Source organism: Excalfactoria chinensis, chromosome 18 (assembly GCF_039878825.1).
Source record: "Excalfactoria chinensis isolate bCotChi1 chromosome 18, bCotChi1.hap2, whole genome shotgun sequence".
In the NCBI taxonomy this organism is placed as follows: Eukaryota; Metazoa; Chordata; class Aves; order Galliformes; family Phasianidae; genus Excalfactoria; species Excalfactoria chinensis.
In genome coordinates, this window is record NC_092842.1 from 6,963,490 (window position 1) to 6,982,377 (window position 18,888).

The following is an 18,888-nucleotide window of genomic DNA, read 5'->3' on the forward strand; positions in this document are numbered from 1 at the left end:
CAGACTACCCCGATCTTTTCAACCAGCGGTTTTCTTTTCTTTTCTTTTCTTTTCTTTTCTTTTCTTTTCTTTTCTTTTCTTTTCTTTTCTTTTCTTTTTATTTTTTGTTTGGTTTGAAATAACTCCTCACTTGCAAATGTCTCTTAGCTACTGGCGTTCCTGTAGCTGGTGTTCCTTTTAGCTGCTGGTATTCTTGACCGTGCCAACTTTTTGAGTACATACATTGCAATGTGAAAACATGACAGGGTGCATCCATAACACCTACAGCCATAACATGCGTTTGCAAATAAAAATCCCACCAAGATTCAAACCTTTGGTGTAAGGGCTTTGCATACTTGATATCTCAGCATAGGACCTAAAATGGGAAATAAAAAACAACCAAAACCAAACCCAAACCTAAAACATTAAGCTGACATTGTGCAACCTTGCCCAAGCTTAAACAAACAACTGTGGTCAGTTCTTACGGGAAGGATTGGCACAAAGCTATTTCTGATCAATAAGGAAACAAAGCAGGAGGCGGCCAAGGTGGGCTTCACAACGACCCAAAGGTATACAGGATAAAGAGGGCATCACCACATGGAAGGTAAACTTATAAAACGTGAAGGTGATGATTTCATCTCACCTGTGTTAGTTACAAACTCCACGGGTAGATTTCCCCATATTCCAGGTGTGCTTCTCAGTTCCATGTTTCACAGCTGGGCACACACCCTCAGCTCACACACACGGCTCAGAACTGTTAAAGACTTCCTTATTTAAGCACTTATGTGACAATGATGTATATTTAGGTGCCTCCTATTGAGTTCATCATGGCCAAGCAGGGTATTACACACACTATTTGCCAGGCTCCAGAGCAAAGTCCACCTAAAGTAATTTTACAGAGGCTAAAAGGTGACACACACAGACCGCACACATAAAACAAAAAGCACTACAGCAAATTCTTTGCTATGCATACAATAAACCGGGCTTTAATGAAAGCAAAACACCACAATCCACACACCAACTGAACACCAACCCAACTCCCACACAGCGCAGGCGCTGAGGCGGACATCACTGGCGGGAAAGCGGTGAGGGGGCGTGGCCTCGTGAAGCCCCGCCCCCCCGTCCCCGTTCACCCATCGTCGGCCAACAACCAAACAAAATGGCGGCGGCTCGGCTGCTCACGCCGGTCTCTTAAAGGAGTCGTGTTGCCTTGGGCCTGGCGGTCGTTCGAAGGAAGAAGGGAGACGGTAGAGGTGGGCCGCTAAAAGCCGGCGTCTTCGCACGGGGGTCGCCAGGAAGGCTACGCCGCCCGGCGATGGCGAATGGGAAGCGGTGAAGCGGCGTTGCCATGTCAACCCAGGTAATCAGCGCGAGGCGTGAGGGCAGCCGCTCTCGGCGGGAACTGCCATCCCCTCAGCGAGCACCGCCTGCTCGCCGCGGGCTGAGAGAGCAGCCCTGCCGCACAGCCCGGGCCGGAACACGGAGCTCTGCCCAGGGCTGGGGGCAGCACCGCGGTCGCTGTACCGTCAGGTGTGTGTGGGGTGGGGCCGGGGTGGGCTGTGGGCAGCGTGGCCCTCAGGCTGCCCGCGAGGTGCGCTCCGTGTCCCGGCTGTGGGGTACCCGTGCATGTCTCTGCCGTCCTTTTAACACGGTGTTCTGGTGGGTTTTTCATCATTGGAGTGCGGTATTTTTCAAGAGATTTCATTAAAATACCTAACTGCTTTTCCTTAAAACATAAAGGGATTTCCTATTGGTGCTTTTTGACTTGGTCGTACCGTCTTCCATCTCCTCTGGCCCCGGTGAGCAGTGTCCCCACATAGTAAGAGAGAAGAGTGTGGCTTTTACTTTCATTCTTTTCCTATTTATAAAGGTTCAATGGAAAATCCATTTAAATGACAGAAAACCTGATCAGCTTTAGGCAGTGTGAATGATTATACATTGTGTCAAAGCTCCCACAATAGCATATGTTATGTTCCTTATCTTAAAGGATGTCTTAGAATGTGCTTTCTGTTTATTGTGTGTAAGTTCTGGTAAAACTCCGTCCCTTGGAGATGGTCACTATGAGGAAGGACACACAGCAGAGTGTGGCTCTTCCTGTGCTTGTCCCTAGGGAAACCATATTCGTCTTTGGTGGAAACTTCTGTTGACAGCTGGAACTTCCACACAACCACAGAACAGCTTGTTGGTAGGAAAAGGGACACTGGGTCAGTGCCAGATTTCTTATTCATTTTATTTTTTCCTCTTTTACTTGTATTTGCTTTTTTAGCTGCAATTCGGTGATTTCTAGCCCTAGTAAAAGCAGTTGGGTTCCTTATTGTCTCCTTTTGTTCCCTGCCAGCTATGTTACTGTGAGCTGAGTGTCTCCAGACTCTGTAAACCATAAATTGCAAGACAGTTACCCTGATGAAGGTTGTGCTTTAGGACAGCATAAGTAAACACCTATAGCATTCCTCTAGTTATGTGTTAGCCTATGAAAAATGGAAGCTGTCACCCACTGGAGAACTGGTTTATATGTGTTTTTTGGCAACCTATTATTATTAGAAATATTTCTTATGCTAAAAAGACAAATTTTCAACTATCACCTCTGCATTGTCTCAAACTGTCAACAAGCAACTAAAATCCTTGAACAACTTACTTGTGTTGTCAAGCAAACCACTAAGAGTTCAGCTGATGCAGGTAATTATGTTTATTTCTTTCCTCATAGATATTGACCAGATGATATTCTATATTTTTGGCAATGAAGAAAAGCTACACAGAAAAAGAACTATGTGGAAAAACACAGATGTCAGCTATTCAGACACCTACACCAATGTCTTCTGTTGGTTCAAGCACCAGATCGCCATCTCCCCCAAGCCAACAGACGTCTCTAGCTGCTCACAAAAGTAGGGCATGACAGAATCAACAGCTTGATACTACAGCAAACGTAGAAGTTGCTTTTGAATCTAAGCTTCATGAACGTTTTGTATAAACGTATGCACTAAAACCACAAGAAGCCAGTGTTCTGTGATCTTTGTGATAATGATTTAAAGATTTGTTCAAAAGAATAATGAGAATTTGCTTTGCTGTTTTGATGCTTGTGTAAACAATAATAATGAATCTGTATAGGGAAACAAGATTTCTACTCCTTGTAGTCTGCTCTGGGGGGGGGAAGAACACTGAAGATGGTTGATGTGTACTGTGTCATTTTTGGAAGAATATGCCCGCTTACACATCACTTCCTGTAAAAGCTTCTGGTGTGCTGTTTCTTCTCATCTCGTGTGGGGGAGGATAATTTTCAGTGTTTTTCCTGTATTTGGTGTGAAGTATGAGATGACTATAAAGTCACTGGTCCTTTTACTACTGAAGGTGCTTTCTCTGTTTAATTTCAGATGAAAATGGTGTCAGTCCAGGTGTTCGGTACATTACAGAACCTGTCATTAAAAGTCTGTCAAAACAGGAAAATTTGGCATATATAAGCTCACTGAATCTTTCTTCACCAAAGGATGGGGACAAGAAATTCAAGGTGAGTTATTGAAGGTAACTGGTAATAAAATAGAAGTGTTATATACACACACGTACACATAAAGGTGTGTTTATAAGTGTACATAAATAGCTATATTGTTAGCCTCATTTTGCAACCAGTTTCTGTCAAAATAAAAATCAATTAAAGTGAAGTTTAGAGCATTAATTCTTTAGGGCTTGAATTGTGGTGCTGTTCTTTTTTTAAATAGCAAGTTCCCTTTAATGTAAGTGAAACTGATACACTGTGAACTTAAAATCTGGTTTTCTTTCTCCAGTACTATAGAGCACTGAATTTAAGACTTCTGGAATTCAACAATGAAACTGATTAATGTTAGAATAATGCACTGTTCTAATGAATGTGTTTGTTAAAAATAGAAATCTGCTTCCTTTAAAGAAAAAGCTAAAGCTGCAGTGCTAAGGGGTACGTTTTCTGTTCCTCAGTACATAGAAAATTTGGAAAAATGCTCTAAACTGGAGAGACTGAATCTAAGTAACAATCAAATAGAGAAGATTGAAAAGCTGGATAAACTGTTGAAGTTGCGTGAACTCAATTTGTCATACAACAAGATCAGGTAAGCAGAGATGCTTCTTATAGATTTGAAAGTCCCAGATATGACAGAGCTGACCCTCTTACTGTTTGAGGGGGATCTGAGAAGTAAGAACCAATAAATAGCATTTCCCATCGGTTACGTGATAAGACTGTAAAGCTTCACTGAACTCTTATTTCATAGAATCTTGTGACTTTTAATATCTTCAACATGTTTTCGAAGGAGAAGTAGTTTTGAAAAGTGCTGTGTTATTATTTTGTATTATCAAAAGTTGAAGAGCAATGGTTCAAGCGAAAGCAACATTTTGTTTCCCTTAATTTTTTTTTTTTTAATTAGTAGCTTTGATCTTTACATGGGATCGACTTTGTAGAGAAGTTGCAGTGTTGGTTGAGAATTTAATAGTAGGAAGTACACAAGCATTTCTACACATTTGCATTCACACAACTTCCTCATTTAACAGGAATTGAAAAGGTCAGACTAGCTTTTAGTTATTGCTGCCTGTTCTCAGACTCTCGTTATAGACAGTTGGTTTCTACTTCAAAAATAGTAAGACAACAAGAGTATTTTCTACCCCACTTTACGGTACTCATCTCTTTAGTTTGGTGCCCAAGGAAACTTAAACCTCGCATTTTCCTCACTAGCAGTTCAGCATTTTAATGAATATAGTAAAAAAGTAGCTCTTTACAGCATCAGCTTACAGTTGATTCTTGTTTTTATATGGAGAAAGTAAATACGTTGATTTTTGGTTCAGCTGTGTCATTTAAGCGTACAATTACATTTGCAGGATAAGAAGAGCAAAATGGGTATATTAAAATGGCATAATCACATATGTAAATAAGTTTTGAATTTTACAGTGGAGTGGAGTACAAGCGAGGGCTTAGTTGGTCACTGTAGTAAAACGCTGCTGTAAAATTGTTGGGTTTATTTATTCATAGCCTTACCACGGTATGTGAAAGCAAGATATTCTAATTTCATTGGAACTATGACTCCATTGTTCATTACAGTATTTGTTACAGTGCTGTTGTTTGCTGTTTCTTGAATGGTGATTAGTTGAAATAGATTTTCCATATCTTATCCATAATGCCTCAATTGCACTGCAAATCTTACATGCTGCACAATGAGTTATGTTTTTTTCTTTTCAGTAAGATTGAAGGCATGGAACATTTACATAACCTACAAAAGATGAACCTTGCAGGGAATGAGATTGAGCATATTCCTGTGTGGGTAGGGAAGAAACTGAGATCCCTGCGCATCCTTAATTTGAAACAGAATAAAGTATCGTCAGTAAGTGATTATGCTTATGTTTTTTCATGAAATGGTAAATTTATGTTGTTTGACCTACTCTGAATCACTCAGTGTCTTTCAGTTGTCAGCACAGTTGTGAGCCTCACACAACAACAAAAAAGCTGGTTTTTAAGGAGAAACTCTCCTTTTGTTCCAGGTACTCAAAGTGTAAATATACTTTGCTTTTCAGGAAAGCGTAAGATTTTGAAAATTGGGAAAACGTGGAAGATGTGATGGCTTTTTCATGTTAGTGGTGGTGTCCCTTATGATAAGTTAATTACATGTTTAGGGAGACCTGTAGGTCATCTTTTTGCTTTTTTTTGTATTTAGGGCATGACTAAATTTACTTCTGTGGTCCAGGTTCATTTCCATGTTTTGTTTAAAACAGAGTGTCTGTGGAATTAGGTCAACAGTACAGGTTCTGAAATAGTTATAGTATTTAAGAAGGAAGAAGAACCAGCTTTGAGTACTATTTTCAGTTAATAAGATCTCCTTTCTCATGAACTAGTCTGGAGGAATGGAAGGTTGGATGTATTCACAGACTGTGATCTTGGACTTATATATATATATATATATATATATAATCAATATATATATATATGTATTTGTTTGTTTAATGGTAGAAAGGGTTTGGTGTTTTTCTATTTTATTTTAATTTTTTAGGAAGTCATTTTAGTTTTGATACGGATCTAACACGTAACATTTCATACAGTCAAATTCAGTAATGTGTGTCTTAGTTGTTCTTGGAAGGATGTCTAATCATTATACCATTTGTCTTTCCTTTAGCTTCATGAAGTAGCTAAACTAAAGCCTCTACAGGATCTGACTTCTCTGTTCCTTACTGGTAATCCAGTTGCAAGCCTGCCTCACTACCGCTTGTATGTCATATTCCACTTGCGAGCACTGGAAAACTTGGATGGACAGCCAGTGACAAATCATGACAGACAAGAAGCTCTAAAGAGGTTTGATTTAGGTAATAATGTTGTATTAGAACTATGGTCAATGACACCAAACAAGTTTATCTGGGAAAGAGTTCTATTTGAATGTTTGTTTGTTTTTTTTTTACTTTGCTTTACAGAAGAGATAGAAAAATTAGAAAGAGAGTTAGAGAATGCAATAAAAGAGATGGAGACCCTTAAACTTAACCAGTCTAAAGTGCTTGAGCAACTTCACCATCAAGATGAGGTCAACAAATCATTAAAAGAAAAAACTTTGCAGCAGAAGCAAAGCTGTGAAGATCTACAAAGGGATGTGGATACAAAAAATGAACTGGTAAGGTAATCACTTGCAGTATAGATTTCGAACAGTTTTGTTGTCAGAAACAGGTGCCAATGGGAGAGCTCAAATGGCTGTAGGATTATGCTAAACATTAAGATAAGTATATTGGAGGAAGTAAGTTAAGGCACTAAAACAGGGTTTTCAGTATTCCTTCTGTGAAAAAGTATGCTGAACCAGCAGTCACTACCAGTCTCACAATGTATAGTTTATGAAAACTTTTTGTCTGTGGTAACAGTTTGGTTTTTTTATTTGATAAAGGAGTAAGCATCCTCTAGCTGCTCTAAATTATCCGTGCTCTGAATCTCCTGCATTGTTCAGAACTTTAAATGCTGCTTTACTGAGGCGGAAAAGGTTATGTATGTTTATAGTAACAAGATATGCATACAAGCTGTATGCTAGTAATGATCCTTGATAGTTTTTCCAGATAAAGTGTATTAGTTTCCTTGTATTTTCTTTACATCCTCCTGAAATTTGTGTCTGTTGTCTTCCATTGGTAGCTGTAAAATGCAAGATTTGTACAGTGGCCCTAAAAAAAGTCCTGTTGATTTAAAAAATGCTCAGTTGTGAATGACTTGCTGGGAGTGTAGTGTCTGGCCCCTTGTTAGCCTTGTCCTCTACAGTTCTATCCTTCAGATTCTCTACTGCTAGAATTAATTTAGCTGTTTCTTCTGTTGAACATACCCACTAATCAGCAGCCTTTTTCTGAAATGCAGTTTTCAGTATAGTGAGATTTGGCAGCAGATATTTTGCAACCTAACCCACTCTTATTCTCTGGATGACAAACTCTGCTTGCTTCTTTCTCCCTTTAGCTGGTGTATTGGTTTGTCACAGTCCCTTTCCGCAGAGCCTTTATTCCTCACTGAAGGTAGCCCGCTGTGCTCCTGGGCTGCATGCTTATTTTTATTTCTAGGCCTTTTTTTGCATGTTTATTAAAGTAGAAACGTTGTATGGAGAGTTCTGGTGAGACCATGTAGTCAATGTGTTTTGGGTTGGTTTGTTTGTTTTTTGCATGCCATATTTCTTTTAAATCTTTCTTTGAGCCTTTTCTCCTTTATTCCAGTCTTACCTGTTTCTTTTCCTTCAGTAGTTTTGCTTTCCGCTGTCTGTTGGAGTCTTACTGCATGTTCTCCCTCAGGTATCCAGCACAGAAAGTTGATTTTAAAAAGGAATCACATGATAGACCTCTTAAAACATAAAGTCAAATTCCTAACTAGCACAAAGTCAAACTAAGATGAAATGCTTAGGCTTCAGATGGGTGACAATGGAGATAATGCTCTTTTATTTTTATTATTATTATTATTATTATTATTTTACAGCTTAGGACTGTCAAAAATGAGATCTCATTCCTCATTAATAACAGTAAATATATTCAGTACAGATTTTGCTGAAGAACTGTACCCAAATTACTTTAAGTTAGTAACGTTTTCTTTCAAACCTCTCATGCTTGTAAACTTAAGAGACCTTTCATGTGATCATTTGTGTTACACTGTGGAATTCGTCTACTCTTAGTTGTCATGTTGTATCTTGTAATGAAGTGGCACTTTGTCATATCCTTGACCCAAAACACACCATCTTGATTTTTTTCTAATGTGAACTTTGTTTTGGAGTTAATGTCTCTGCCCTGCTGTTCTCAATTGAATGGTATGTGATAACAATGATGATTCAGTGAATGCATCTTCCTTTGCTTACTGATTCATTAGCTAAAGCAGAAAACAATGGAGCTGACACGAGCTTGCCAGAAGCAATACGAGTTGGAGCAGGAACTGGCATTTTATAAGATTGATGCAAAATTTGAGCCATTGAGTTACTTTCCATCAGAGGTAATAACTCTAAAATTATGGATCTTTTGATTTCTTTTTCTTTTACTTTTCAATTGCTTGGAAAATAGCAAATTTCCATATCATCTATTACTTCTATCTTTCTAATAGGTGCAGGTCTCTAAGGAGTTCTAAAATAGAAAAATCTCATTCTAAAATCGTAGGTTACATGATTTGATCTAAACTGAATCTTGAGTGACATTTAACTTGTTGAAAATTAGTGTACGTAGATTTTAGCTGACCAGAGTCAGTGAACAATCATTCCATTCTTATTAATGACTAAATAAATGATTGTTTTCATTTCTGGCTTAATTTTGGAGGCCCTCTCAGTCTGAAAAACTGTACAAGCCAAAATGTTCTTCAGTTAAAAAACATCTTAGAATTTCTCCTTTTTTTCCCCCACCTAATTAATAAAGCCAACCTCTGTCATACTTGCAAACTAAAAATGATTGGTGGGAAGGTCTCTACAAGAAACAAAGACTGCGTGTCATGAATGATGATTTATTTTTTTTCTTTTTAGTTATGTTTCAATGAAGTTAAATATTTAAGTGTAACACCGTAATGGACTAAGTGTGCTGTTACTTCTATGTTTAAAATGTTAAGAAAAAATCCTCTATTAAATACCCACTTGCATTAACCACTGGCAACAAGCTGATCATATCCCAAATACACACATAACTACCAGTATCATAGACCCTTCATTTCTAATGGCACTGTAAGAGTGTTAAATGCATTTTATGAGCTGACAGCAACTGTATTTTGGAGGCAGGTGTATAAATGACTTAACAGCTGTATTGCTTTAACATTGCAGGATGTTGAGCTTGGTGATATGCCTGATGAAAGCCCATACATTGGTAAGGCCAGGTACAAAAGAAATATGTTCATAAGAGAAGGCTACATTGCTAGTAAAGCTCAGCAAGTGGAGACTGGAAAAATGCAGCCAGATGAAAATGATTTGTGTAGGAAATCACAGCTGAAACCTCAGTTTCGAACTCTAGATGAGCAATTGGAGAGTAAAGAAAAAAGAATTCATTCAGGTAAATCTTTTTTGTTTCTTAATATTAAAAAAAAATAACACCAAGTACACATAGTGGTATTTGTTCTACTGTTGGAACTTTTGACATGTATTTGACACAAGAATAGCAACAGTGTGTCAAAGGCTATAACTGCTGTTGCTTTTCAGCTCTATAATAGATGATATATTTAGTGTCAAAGATGTTTCACGTTGAATTTATCTTAAAATAATAGCAAAAAATCTTGTAATAATTAAATGTGATTGTATAAAAGAATGCCAGGGAAGTTTCCCATCTGATCCACCAGTTTGTGTCATTCACATTTAAAAACTGGCTGGATCTACTTTGAGTAATCAGGATATATTAGCTTTGATTATCACCGTTTGAAGAAAATGTGTTCTGATTAACAAATTAATGGGAAACATGTATTCACGATGTATGGCAAATTAACATGTATGTGTGGCTTCTTTTTTTTCCCCTGCAGCACAGAAAAGATTAGAAGAGCTGCAGAATGCAATAGGAAAGGCAGAGCAACAGGTTTTGGAAGTAACAGGAGAACTGCAACAACTGGAGGATGCTCTGGCAAGGAAAAAAGTACGCAAAGGAGTTACTATGTGGATAGCAGGGGAAAGTGTTTGAAACTGATCATAGTGAGAACACAGCTGTGGTTCTCCTGCCATCCTTTTTCAAGGGGCTCTAATAATTAGTAGATCGTATTCAGACAACCTGTTGTGCTAACCTAGCAGTCTGGTTTAATAATTTCTCAAGCAACTTCTTGTTTCCAGTGTAACTGTTTTAGCCAACCTCCTGTTGCCATCCCCAGGTCTCACAGGCCAACAGGGAGGATCTGGAGCAGCAGCTGAGTAAGAAGATACAAATACTGCATCAGCTACAAGAGGAAGCCTTAAAATTGGAGAAACAAATGGAGAAACAGAAAAGAGAAATAGGAAAAAAGCAGAAAGAGCTTGAAGACTTGAAGAGTTCTCTTGCTTCTGTAAATTCTAAAGATCCAAGACATGTGAGTAAAACCAAAATCTTAAGTTTATATGCACTACCTATATTCATATACAGAGAAATGTAGTCAAGTGGATTATCTATTATTTTGCTACTTAGCAGAGTATTTGGCAACTAGGAGAACTTGCTTTAGCTGTTACTCAGAACGCATACAACTCAAAACTGAAAACAAATAATTGTAAAACATTTGAGCAACCCACTTCCAGTGCAGTTGCTGCACATTGCTTTAAGAACTGAGTCTTTATGATTTGTACGGACATGCTGTGAGCCTTGGAAGGAGAGATTTTCTGCTTTCAATTTTCAGTTTATCCTTTCTAATTCTGAAGAGATCTGTAATGGCAGTTCGGTAGGGAGCAATAACCTTCCTGTGCTGCACTTGTCCTCCTGCTGTTCCTGGAAGGTTGCTGGCTGCCTCCGAAGCCACTTGTTGCAGGTAGGGAGCAATGCTGGCACCAGGCACTGCTGTAGCTTGACAGCCACCTTCTTTTGAGCTCCGCAGAAATAAAACTACTGATTTCTGAGCTACTTACTGTATTCAGCAATGGCAAATGTTTACAGAATTACGAAATTGAAATGACTTTTATCTTTGTAAATACAGTTGTGTGGGGTTTTTTTGTTTGTTTGTTTGCTTTTTTTTTTTTAAACGAAACACTTTTTAAAAATGAAAGCTTTTCAGTCCAGCCTGACACCTTGAAGTATACAAAGTAAAGAAATACTTTTTCAGCTCGGTTCCTATTTCGAGCCGAGCCCTGCAGCCACTTTCAAAAAATGCGTTAAGCGCCGGCAGTGCTGGGCGTGCTCGGCACGGAGCCCGATCCCGGCCCGGCCCCTCTCGCCGCCGCCGCGCTCCGAATCACGGCGCAGGAAGCGTGTCCCGCCCAATCGCCGCGCTGCTGCGGGAGGGCCACTCCCGGCTCCCCGCTCCCTCCCGGTTCCCCTCGGCCCCCCGTTACCTCCTGTTGTTGGAGCTCCCGCGGCGCGGGGCGGCCGAGGAGCGGGAGGAGATGCTGCAGCTCGTGCTGGAGGGGGCAAGCTGATCGGACTGACTCTAGAGCGGGGGTGGGGCGTCCTGCACGTGATCTCGAAGGAAGGAAAGACAAAGGCAAAGCTGTAAGTGTTTGTTGTTTTTAAATAGGGCTCCTGTGACATCCATCAGCTGCGGCAAAATGACTCAGCAGCGGCAGCACCTTGCCTTGTTTTCTGCTTGTTGAAATTTCACTTCTGAGGGCTGAGTGGTAGTTTGTTATTAACAGGTGGCAAATTAAATTGTGCTGATGGGAAGGCTAACAGTAACTTTTTATGCATTAAAAATACGGAAATCTACATTTTAATCATTTTTTTTACCACTTACTTTGTTATAGAAGTAGCTTAGCAAGTGAATTATCTGAGAATGCACACTTCTGTTAGCTTGATTTCTTTTTTGAGTAGGAAGAGGAAAGGTGCTGTTTTCCATGGCAGTGATTTACCTTCCTGAATTCTATGGTATTTAAACTGCTTGCAGTTGCATATAACGGGAAGCACATAGCACCGTATTGCATTGATAATATGGTTTTGTACACAGTTGAAACAATGGGTTAAATTCATACAAAGTACATATGAAATCCTGATGAAAGTTGGTGTGAGCAAGGAATCACTGTGGAACAGGGGCATTTCCCAGGAACACAGAAGTGGTTCTGCTTGAAGTAGAACTTGGTTATTAAGTTAGCCTGACTTGCTGCTTGTTCATGGTATTTTCCTTTGGGTGGTGACCTGACATGTTGTGCTGGAAAGGCAATGCGAGATGACAGGATAAAGCTTCTGGGGGAAATCATGTTTGTTCTTGACTGAAAGAAGAAATAATATAGCAGGAAGAAAGGCAGTAGTTACGAATACTGATTTATAAGCCCACACCTTTATACAGCATGCCTTAGCAAGGGGGCAAGATTGTGCCTAATGCTGCTGCTTGCCACACAGATTGCTTGCCTATCTGGGATTCTTTTTGAGGTAGCAAAGAGGAAAACAAACAGAACCAAGCACCACGAGATATGTTGCACTTGTCCCTTTATGAGTGTTAGTGAGATACTGCAGAACTGAGCTGAAATGTAAGCTGTCTTTAAAATCTGTGCTGACATAGCTTGGCCTTTCCAACTGTCATTTACAGGCTCACATGAGAGCTCAAAAAGCAAGTAAAGAACAGCAGATTGAGGTGATGAACAAACAGTACAAACAGCTCGAGAGTCGCCTGGATGAAATGCTTTCTAGGATTGCTAAGGAAACTGAGGAAATCAAGGACTTGGAACAGCAGCTCACTGACGGTAATTTGTTGGTTTGTCTTACAATATTTTTGTGTCTAGGATAATGTAATTGAATGGTAAAAACATTGAGGTATCAAGGCTCTTGATCAAATCTGAGCTGAGTGGTTGTTTATTGAATATGTCCTTGCCCTCTGCAATTTTGTTGTTACATCAGAAAGAATTATCCTGCTTTTAACTGAATAAGTGAAGAGCTGGTATATCGGTACCCTTAGGAAGCTGCTTTTTCATTTAGACTTAAGACAATGTCAGAAATATGCTAATTTCAGAAACATTAAAGCAGTTTCTTAGCTAGTTCTTGAGCTAGCTGAGATTCACTTGGATCACTGTAGCCTTCACAGAAGTGTCTTTTCTGTGCGTCACTTCTATCCTCTATATTTTAAAACAGATTTCAGGGAGGTACTTCGTTAATGTTACTATGTACATATTTAACGTATACCTACTCTATGTGAAAGTTGATGTGCTAGAAAAGCATATGATTTTTAAAAATGATTTAGGCAGAAAAGTTGCAAGTGCTACCTTGGAAGTATTTGTGTACGGAGGGAGGTATATAAAGAACTGCAGGTTCTTTTCAGTTTTTCCAGTGGTTAGAAATCTTGAAACTCCTGGACTTTCTGTTTTCTGCTTGAGTTTGTGTTACTTGTTTCTATTACATGTTTACCTACTCAGCTTAAGGTTAGCAGTGGCAGTTCTGTATGTTTTGTAAGTAAACATAATTTCTTCAGTACCTTGAATTCATTTTGTGTTTCTGCAGGTCAAATAGCAACAAATGAAGCGCTGAAAAGGGATTTAGAAAGCATCATAATTGGATTACAGGAATACCTAGAAAGTGTTAAGAATCAAGCAAAACAGGCCAGTGATGAATGTAAGGAGTTGCAGAAGGATAAAGAATCTTTGCTGCAAAGATTGGCAGATCTAGAAGATGAAAGAAATAGCCTGAAAATAATTGTCATGGATGCTGAAAATATGAGAAAAGTAAGGTTTAATGCTGTGTTTCTTCCCAAATTGAGATACGTAAGAATAAGCTTAAGACTAAGTGAGTAACCAGAATTGGGAATGACAAAACAGAGTTCTCTGAACAAAATTACTTTCTGATATGGTAACATCAGTCAGATGTGTTCATGCATAGTAGGAGCTGAATTGGGTCTTTAAAATGTATCATGCAGTTACTTAAGGGGCATCTTAATATCCTGGGAATGTTATGTAAACCTCAATACCTTAGACTAATATGTATCACTTTAGGCTACACTTTTGTAACTTGTGTGCTGACTTCTTCTGAAGTCCACCATAGCAGCGCCATTGACTTGGCCTGGGAATGTAATAATGCTACCTTGTTTGAAATATTTGGAGGTTAGGTTTAGTGCCTCTGTTTGGGTATATCAGCTTTCAAGTTAATAATGAGCTCCTGAAGAATAGAGGAAGAGTGGCAATGTAATCTAAGAAATCCTGTTTCTGCTGTGTACATATTTCTGATGTGAATGTAACATTCCAGGAAATAGCAATGCTTGAAGGTGCACTTCAAGAGCAGCGAGAAATAAATGAATCACTCAGAGAAGGACAAGGGGATGTCAGTGCCTATGAGGCTGAGCTGGAAGCCCAGCTAAGAGACAGAGACACTGAAGCCAATCAGCAAAAGGAAGAATTGGAAAGACTGAAACAACTCAGCCAGGTGAGAGTAGAGCTGTAATGTTGCCGAAGTGACAGTCAGTCTGGGCTGGCAGCGTACCATACCTATTCCCCCCACGTTGATTTGCAAGGAATTGTTCTTTTAGGGATGTCCCAGAATAGAAGGTAGTATCAATTCATTGGGACATGTAACCTTGCACTGCAGCGAGTATTTGTGGCCTCTTTGTAGAGGCCTCTGTATGTTTGTGAAATATAGCAGATGAAAGCAGGGTTGTCCTTTGCTGCTGTTTCTAGCAGAAGTTTAGCTTTGAAGCTTTTTTGGTTTTGTATATTCCAGCTTTTTGCTGTGGGTAAGAACAATGTGTGCTTTAAGTTGCACATTCCCATTTTATCTTAACTTACTGTTGGAGATCCTCTTAGATTCAGATGCAGTGACGTACAGGGACTGCCATCTTGGTTCAGAACATAGAATCATAGAATCACTCAGGTTGGAAAAGACCTTAAAGATCCTTGAGTCCAACTGCAACCTAACCATACTACCCTAACTGAAAACCCTCTGCTAAATCATGTCCCTGAGTAGGGAATCTGTTAAGTTTCTGTTATGTTGTAAATCTGCTAGTTTCCCAGCGAGAAAGACAGTTTTGTACTAGATCTAGATTAAACATCATTGTGACTGATGCTGCAAATGCTGAAGAAATACTAGCTATTATGTGGTGATGAGTTAACCTGGGATGCTTGTTTTCCTAGGGGAAGTTGTTATATTGTTATTCTCTAAAGAAATTCAGCTGTTACACATACGGGTGATGAGGTGGGACAGTGAATCTGAAGGTTGTTTGTGTTTATAGATGGAACTGTCAGCTCTGCAAGCTGAGCTTGAGAAAGAAAGGCAAGCTCTAGAGAATGCTCTGACCAAAGCACAATTAGCAGAAGAGAAGGAACAAGAAAATTATAAGCTGCTTTCTCAGTTCAAACAACTGCAGGTGAAGTATTCGTTGCTATAACAAGTTACCTGATAAGCACTGTGCTTCTTCATTGCCATTAGGGAAAAGTGATAAGAATTTTTGTTTTGAAGTTCAGCGGTGCTTATGACTCTTCCTGACAAATTTCTTGTCTGGAGACCCTGCACCACAGGGTCTGACCTTTGAAATAATGCCAGAGCTGCTCTACTGTATTGCAGTGGGGTTGATAAATTGTTTAAATCTTGGTTTCCCACAAGCCTCATTCAGTATGTGTCAGTAAGAAAACTGTGTACAATGGGGGAGGGAAAGAAACAGACTTTATTGCATCTGTTTTCTTCACTGTGGCAAGTCTGGGTTCAGTCCTTTGTATCCACCAAATCCATTTTTCCCATCTCGTGCACCTCGGAGGATAAAATGGCCATCAGCATATAAAGGTTCCTCACCAGATATTAGAACTATAATTTTTGCCACAGATTGCCTATGTGCAGAACAAACTTCAAGTCTTGGTCCCATTAGTCAAGTGTGGCTTATTGGTCTGATGTCTGGGACAAAGGTGGCACAACTGCAAACACTGTTGCGCTTCGATATTGGGACAGGCTTTGGATGTCACTGTGCTTTGCTTATATAAACAAAATACTTTCATTAAGGAAAATGTAAGATCATTCTCAGTTGTCATTGGAATATTTTTCAACATGCAAATTTACTTATTTATTAGGGAGACAATAATCTCTTGAAACAACAGCTTAAAGATCTTCAGAATCAGCTAAGCCATGCAGTTGGTAACTTGATACACCCCGAGGAAGTCCTAGCTCGTGTAAATGAACTCAAGCAAAAGCTTCGAACAGGAGCAGGAGAGATTAAGTGAGTACAATAGAAACAATGTTAGATTTGTGTGTGTTATTGCTCCATACACGAGAGCACTGAGGTACATTTGCTGCATCTTACAGAGTATGATGTAGGGCAGTTCAGATGTGACCATTAGCACCTTATGTTTAAGAGAATATCACCTGAGCTCAGTTAATTATGTTACTGAGCGACATACATATTCCTCTTGGGTTTCACTGCAAGGAATGGAGAACTTGTCTTTTCCTTCTTTGTTCCAAGCTACGAAGAATGGAAATAAACAAAGACTGAGCAGAATAACATTGGGCACTGTAACCTATTCAGCACTGCACCTCAATTCATTTACACCGGATGTTTCAAACTAGTGCTATTGAACTGGGCTGTGATGGGTTTTATGTCTGCTATTGTGATTTAAAGTTACAATTATCTGTAATGGAACCTTCTCTTTCAGATGTCAGAATTCAGCTGATGTTTTGGGGAAAAGCCTTGCAAATCTGCAGAAAGAGTTTAATAACATTCTAGCTGATATGCAGAGGGAAAAAGAGAAGGCATGGGAAAGACAGAGACAATTGCAAGAGGAAATGGTATCCCAGAAGGAAAAACTGGAAGATATACAGGAAAAATATAGACAGGCATGTATCAAAACTATGAAAGCAAGAGTAAGATGGTTTCAGCTTTGTCTAAAATATGTACCTTGCAGCTGAAGGATCAAGATTTGTGACAAATGTAGATTTGTTTCCTCTGTCTCTCAAATAAGTATAATTTTACTAAAAGCAGATAAATTGCACACAGTTGCTTGCCAGAAGCAAGTTCAACAACTCAGATCAGCACAGGGCACTGCGAATCATGGTTAGAACAGGAATACAGGAACAGGAATAAAGTTATTAGAATTTTGCTTACTCTGTTGTGCTCAAGTGTATGTCATGTAATAGTTTTCCTTGACCTTTTCCATGCTGTATATGCTGTGAAGTTTGGGTTAAAGCGGTGAAACTTATTGTCTGTTCTTTTTGTAAGACAAGATGCTTGTGAAGACGATAAAATGAAACCAGTAAAGTTAGGCACTTTCAAAAGTTAGGAAAAGGAACTGCTTTGCTATTCTTTAGGTTTAAAATATGCTACTAATGGTGCTTTCAAAAAGTTTGTCTGAAAATCATTAAAATAGGGAGGATTTGAATTGAATTTTTCTTTTGGTTGCTCATTCTTGCATACTTCACATACAGGTTAAATCTGAAAACAGGCAGAATAAGAACAAAGTCCATCAGTTAGAGAATGAAATTCAACTTTTACGTGAAAAAATAAAGAGTATGGAAGAAATTCAGGGCCTGGCTGATCAACAGCTCCAAGAGGCAGATGAAGAAAAAGAGGCTATTCTTGCTCAACTAGAAGACTTGGAGAAAAGGGTAGGAGTAAGCATGAGTGTATGCTCTGTGTTGGGTTGCTCAAGAAAAGAATATCTCAAAATACTCGTGAATTATTTTGCTTTTTAAGATCAAGTGAAAGAAGGGGACACAGAGGTTAAATATAATCTTCTTTCTTTTTCTTAAATTCAATTTTCTTTATTCTTGTATTTTTATGGTAGTTCCATGTTTACAGTACCAAATGGGATGTGTGGAAAGGCCTTTATTCCGTGCTGCTTTTCATTTATAATGACCATGAAACCTGTTGCTTTCCTGGTTTCAGAAAAAAATTGAAGATGCCAGGGCACAAATGCAATTTGCTGATCTAGATAAAGAACTGAAGGAGTTAAAGAGGGCAATCATCACTTCAGATAAACTGGCGGCTGCTGAGCTCTCCATTGCTAAAAATCAGCTGCAGGCTCTTCATGGGACTGTTCTCAAAATTAATCAGGAACGTGCTGAGGTAAATCAACATTGGTAATTAATTGTTAGTTATAATTAAACCATGCTTTCTAATGATAATCAAGACAGTCTTTGTTGTTGCTTTTAAATTCAAGTCTTTATTTTTAATTATCTTGCCACACGAGCTATTGCTTTGGTCAGAGTCTCATCTTGAAACGTTATAAATCAGTGTCTGAGTTAACTCAGCTGCCTTGCTGCAGGTTGGAAGGTGGGACAGAGTTTTATCTTCTACAGAAATTGAAAATCGATCAATAAATAATATATTGTTACATAAGACTAACAAGCAAAAGAAAATGTGGAATTCAGTTCATAAACCTTTAAAAATTGGAAGTGACTTTTTTTTTTTTTTTTTTTTTTTTTTGCTTTGTACTAACAAATACTAAAATTTACTCTGCAGGAAGACTGTAAGGTTAAAGGAGAAATAATTTATGCAGGCTATTTTTGTCATTTTCTTAATTTCCAAAACAGGCAAGTGATATGTTTCTCATTAGTCTGCAGTTCACAAAGCTTTGTGAGGCACCTGCAAGTTTGTGAAGTGTTCTTGTAAACTAAAGGTAAAATTTGATTTTCAGGAGTTTGAGGAAGCTGAAGAGTTCTGTGTTGAGGCAGCTCGTGCAGCTCGGGATCTTGCCCGAGCAGAAGCAGAAATAGAATTGTTACAACAGCTTCTAGAACAGAAGGAGGAACAGGTAAGTTGAAGCAGTGTTTCATCTGTTATATGAGGAGGGTGAAATACATGAGGAGCAGTTCATGGGTGTTCTGAAATGGCCATGTTTAGTTGCCTGCTGTGGCCTTGTTCTTCAAGTTTTCCCAAGTCATTATGTTCTTCCCTCCCACTACACCTGCCTAAGAACAAATGGAAAACCTCCCTGACTA

At 39.0% G+C, this 18,888-nt stretch overlaps 2 protein-coding genes across 2 annotated transcripts in view; one reads left to right on the forward strand and one right to left on the reverse strand.

Annotated features, from left to right (window-relative positions):
• The window catches only part of TRAF1 (TNF receptor associated factor 1), a 112,438-nt gene that overhangs the window by 47,115 nt on the left and 46,435 nt on the right, over positions 1-18,888 (reverse strand). The window lies entirely within an intron of this gene.
• CNTRL (centriolin) overlaps positions 1,093-18,888 on the forward strand; it is a 31,544-nt gene continuing 13,748 nt past the window's right edge. Inside the window, 22 exon segments of the mRNA XM_072352916.1 lie at positions 1,093-1,339; positions 2,684-2,861; positions 3,348-3,481; positions 3,922-4,052; positions 5,171-5,312; positions 6,099-6,285; positions 6,391-6,584; positions 7,400-7,427; positions 7,430-7,455; positions 8,291-8,410; positions 9,219-9,444; positions 9,905-10,014; positions 10,244-10,438; positions 12,575-12,728; positions 13,480-13,700; positions 14,218-14,394; positions 15,197-15,331; positions 16,026-16,171; positions 16,605-16,785; positions 17,374-17,553; positions 17,834-18,013; positions 18,585-18,701. Of these exon segments, the coding sequence (XP_072209017.1) occupies positions 2,717-2,861; positions 3,348-3,481; positions 3,922-4,052; positions 5,171-5,312; positions 6,099-6,285; positions 6,391-6,584; positions 7,400-7,427; positions 7,430-7,455; positions 8,291-8,410; positions 9,219-9,444; positions 9,905-10,014; positions 10,244-10,438; positions 12,575-12,728; positions 13,480-13,700; positions 14,218-14,394; positions 15,197-15,331; positions 16,026-16,171; positions 16,605-16,785; positions 17,374-17,553; positions 17,834-18,013; positions 18,585-18,701 (3,129 nt within the window). The 5' untranslated portion in view covers positions 1,093-1,339; positions 2,684-2,716.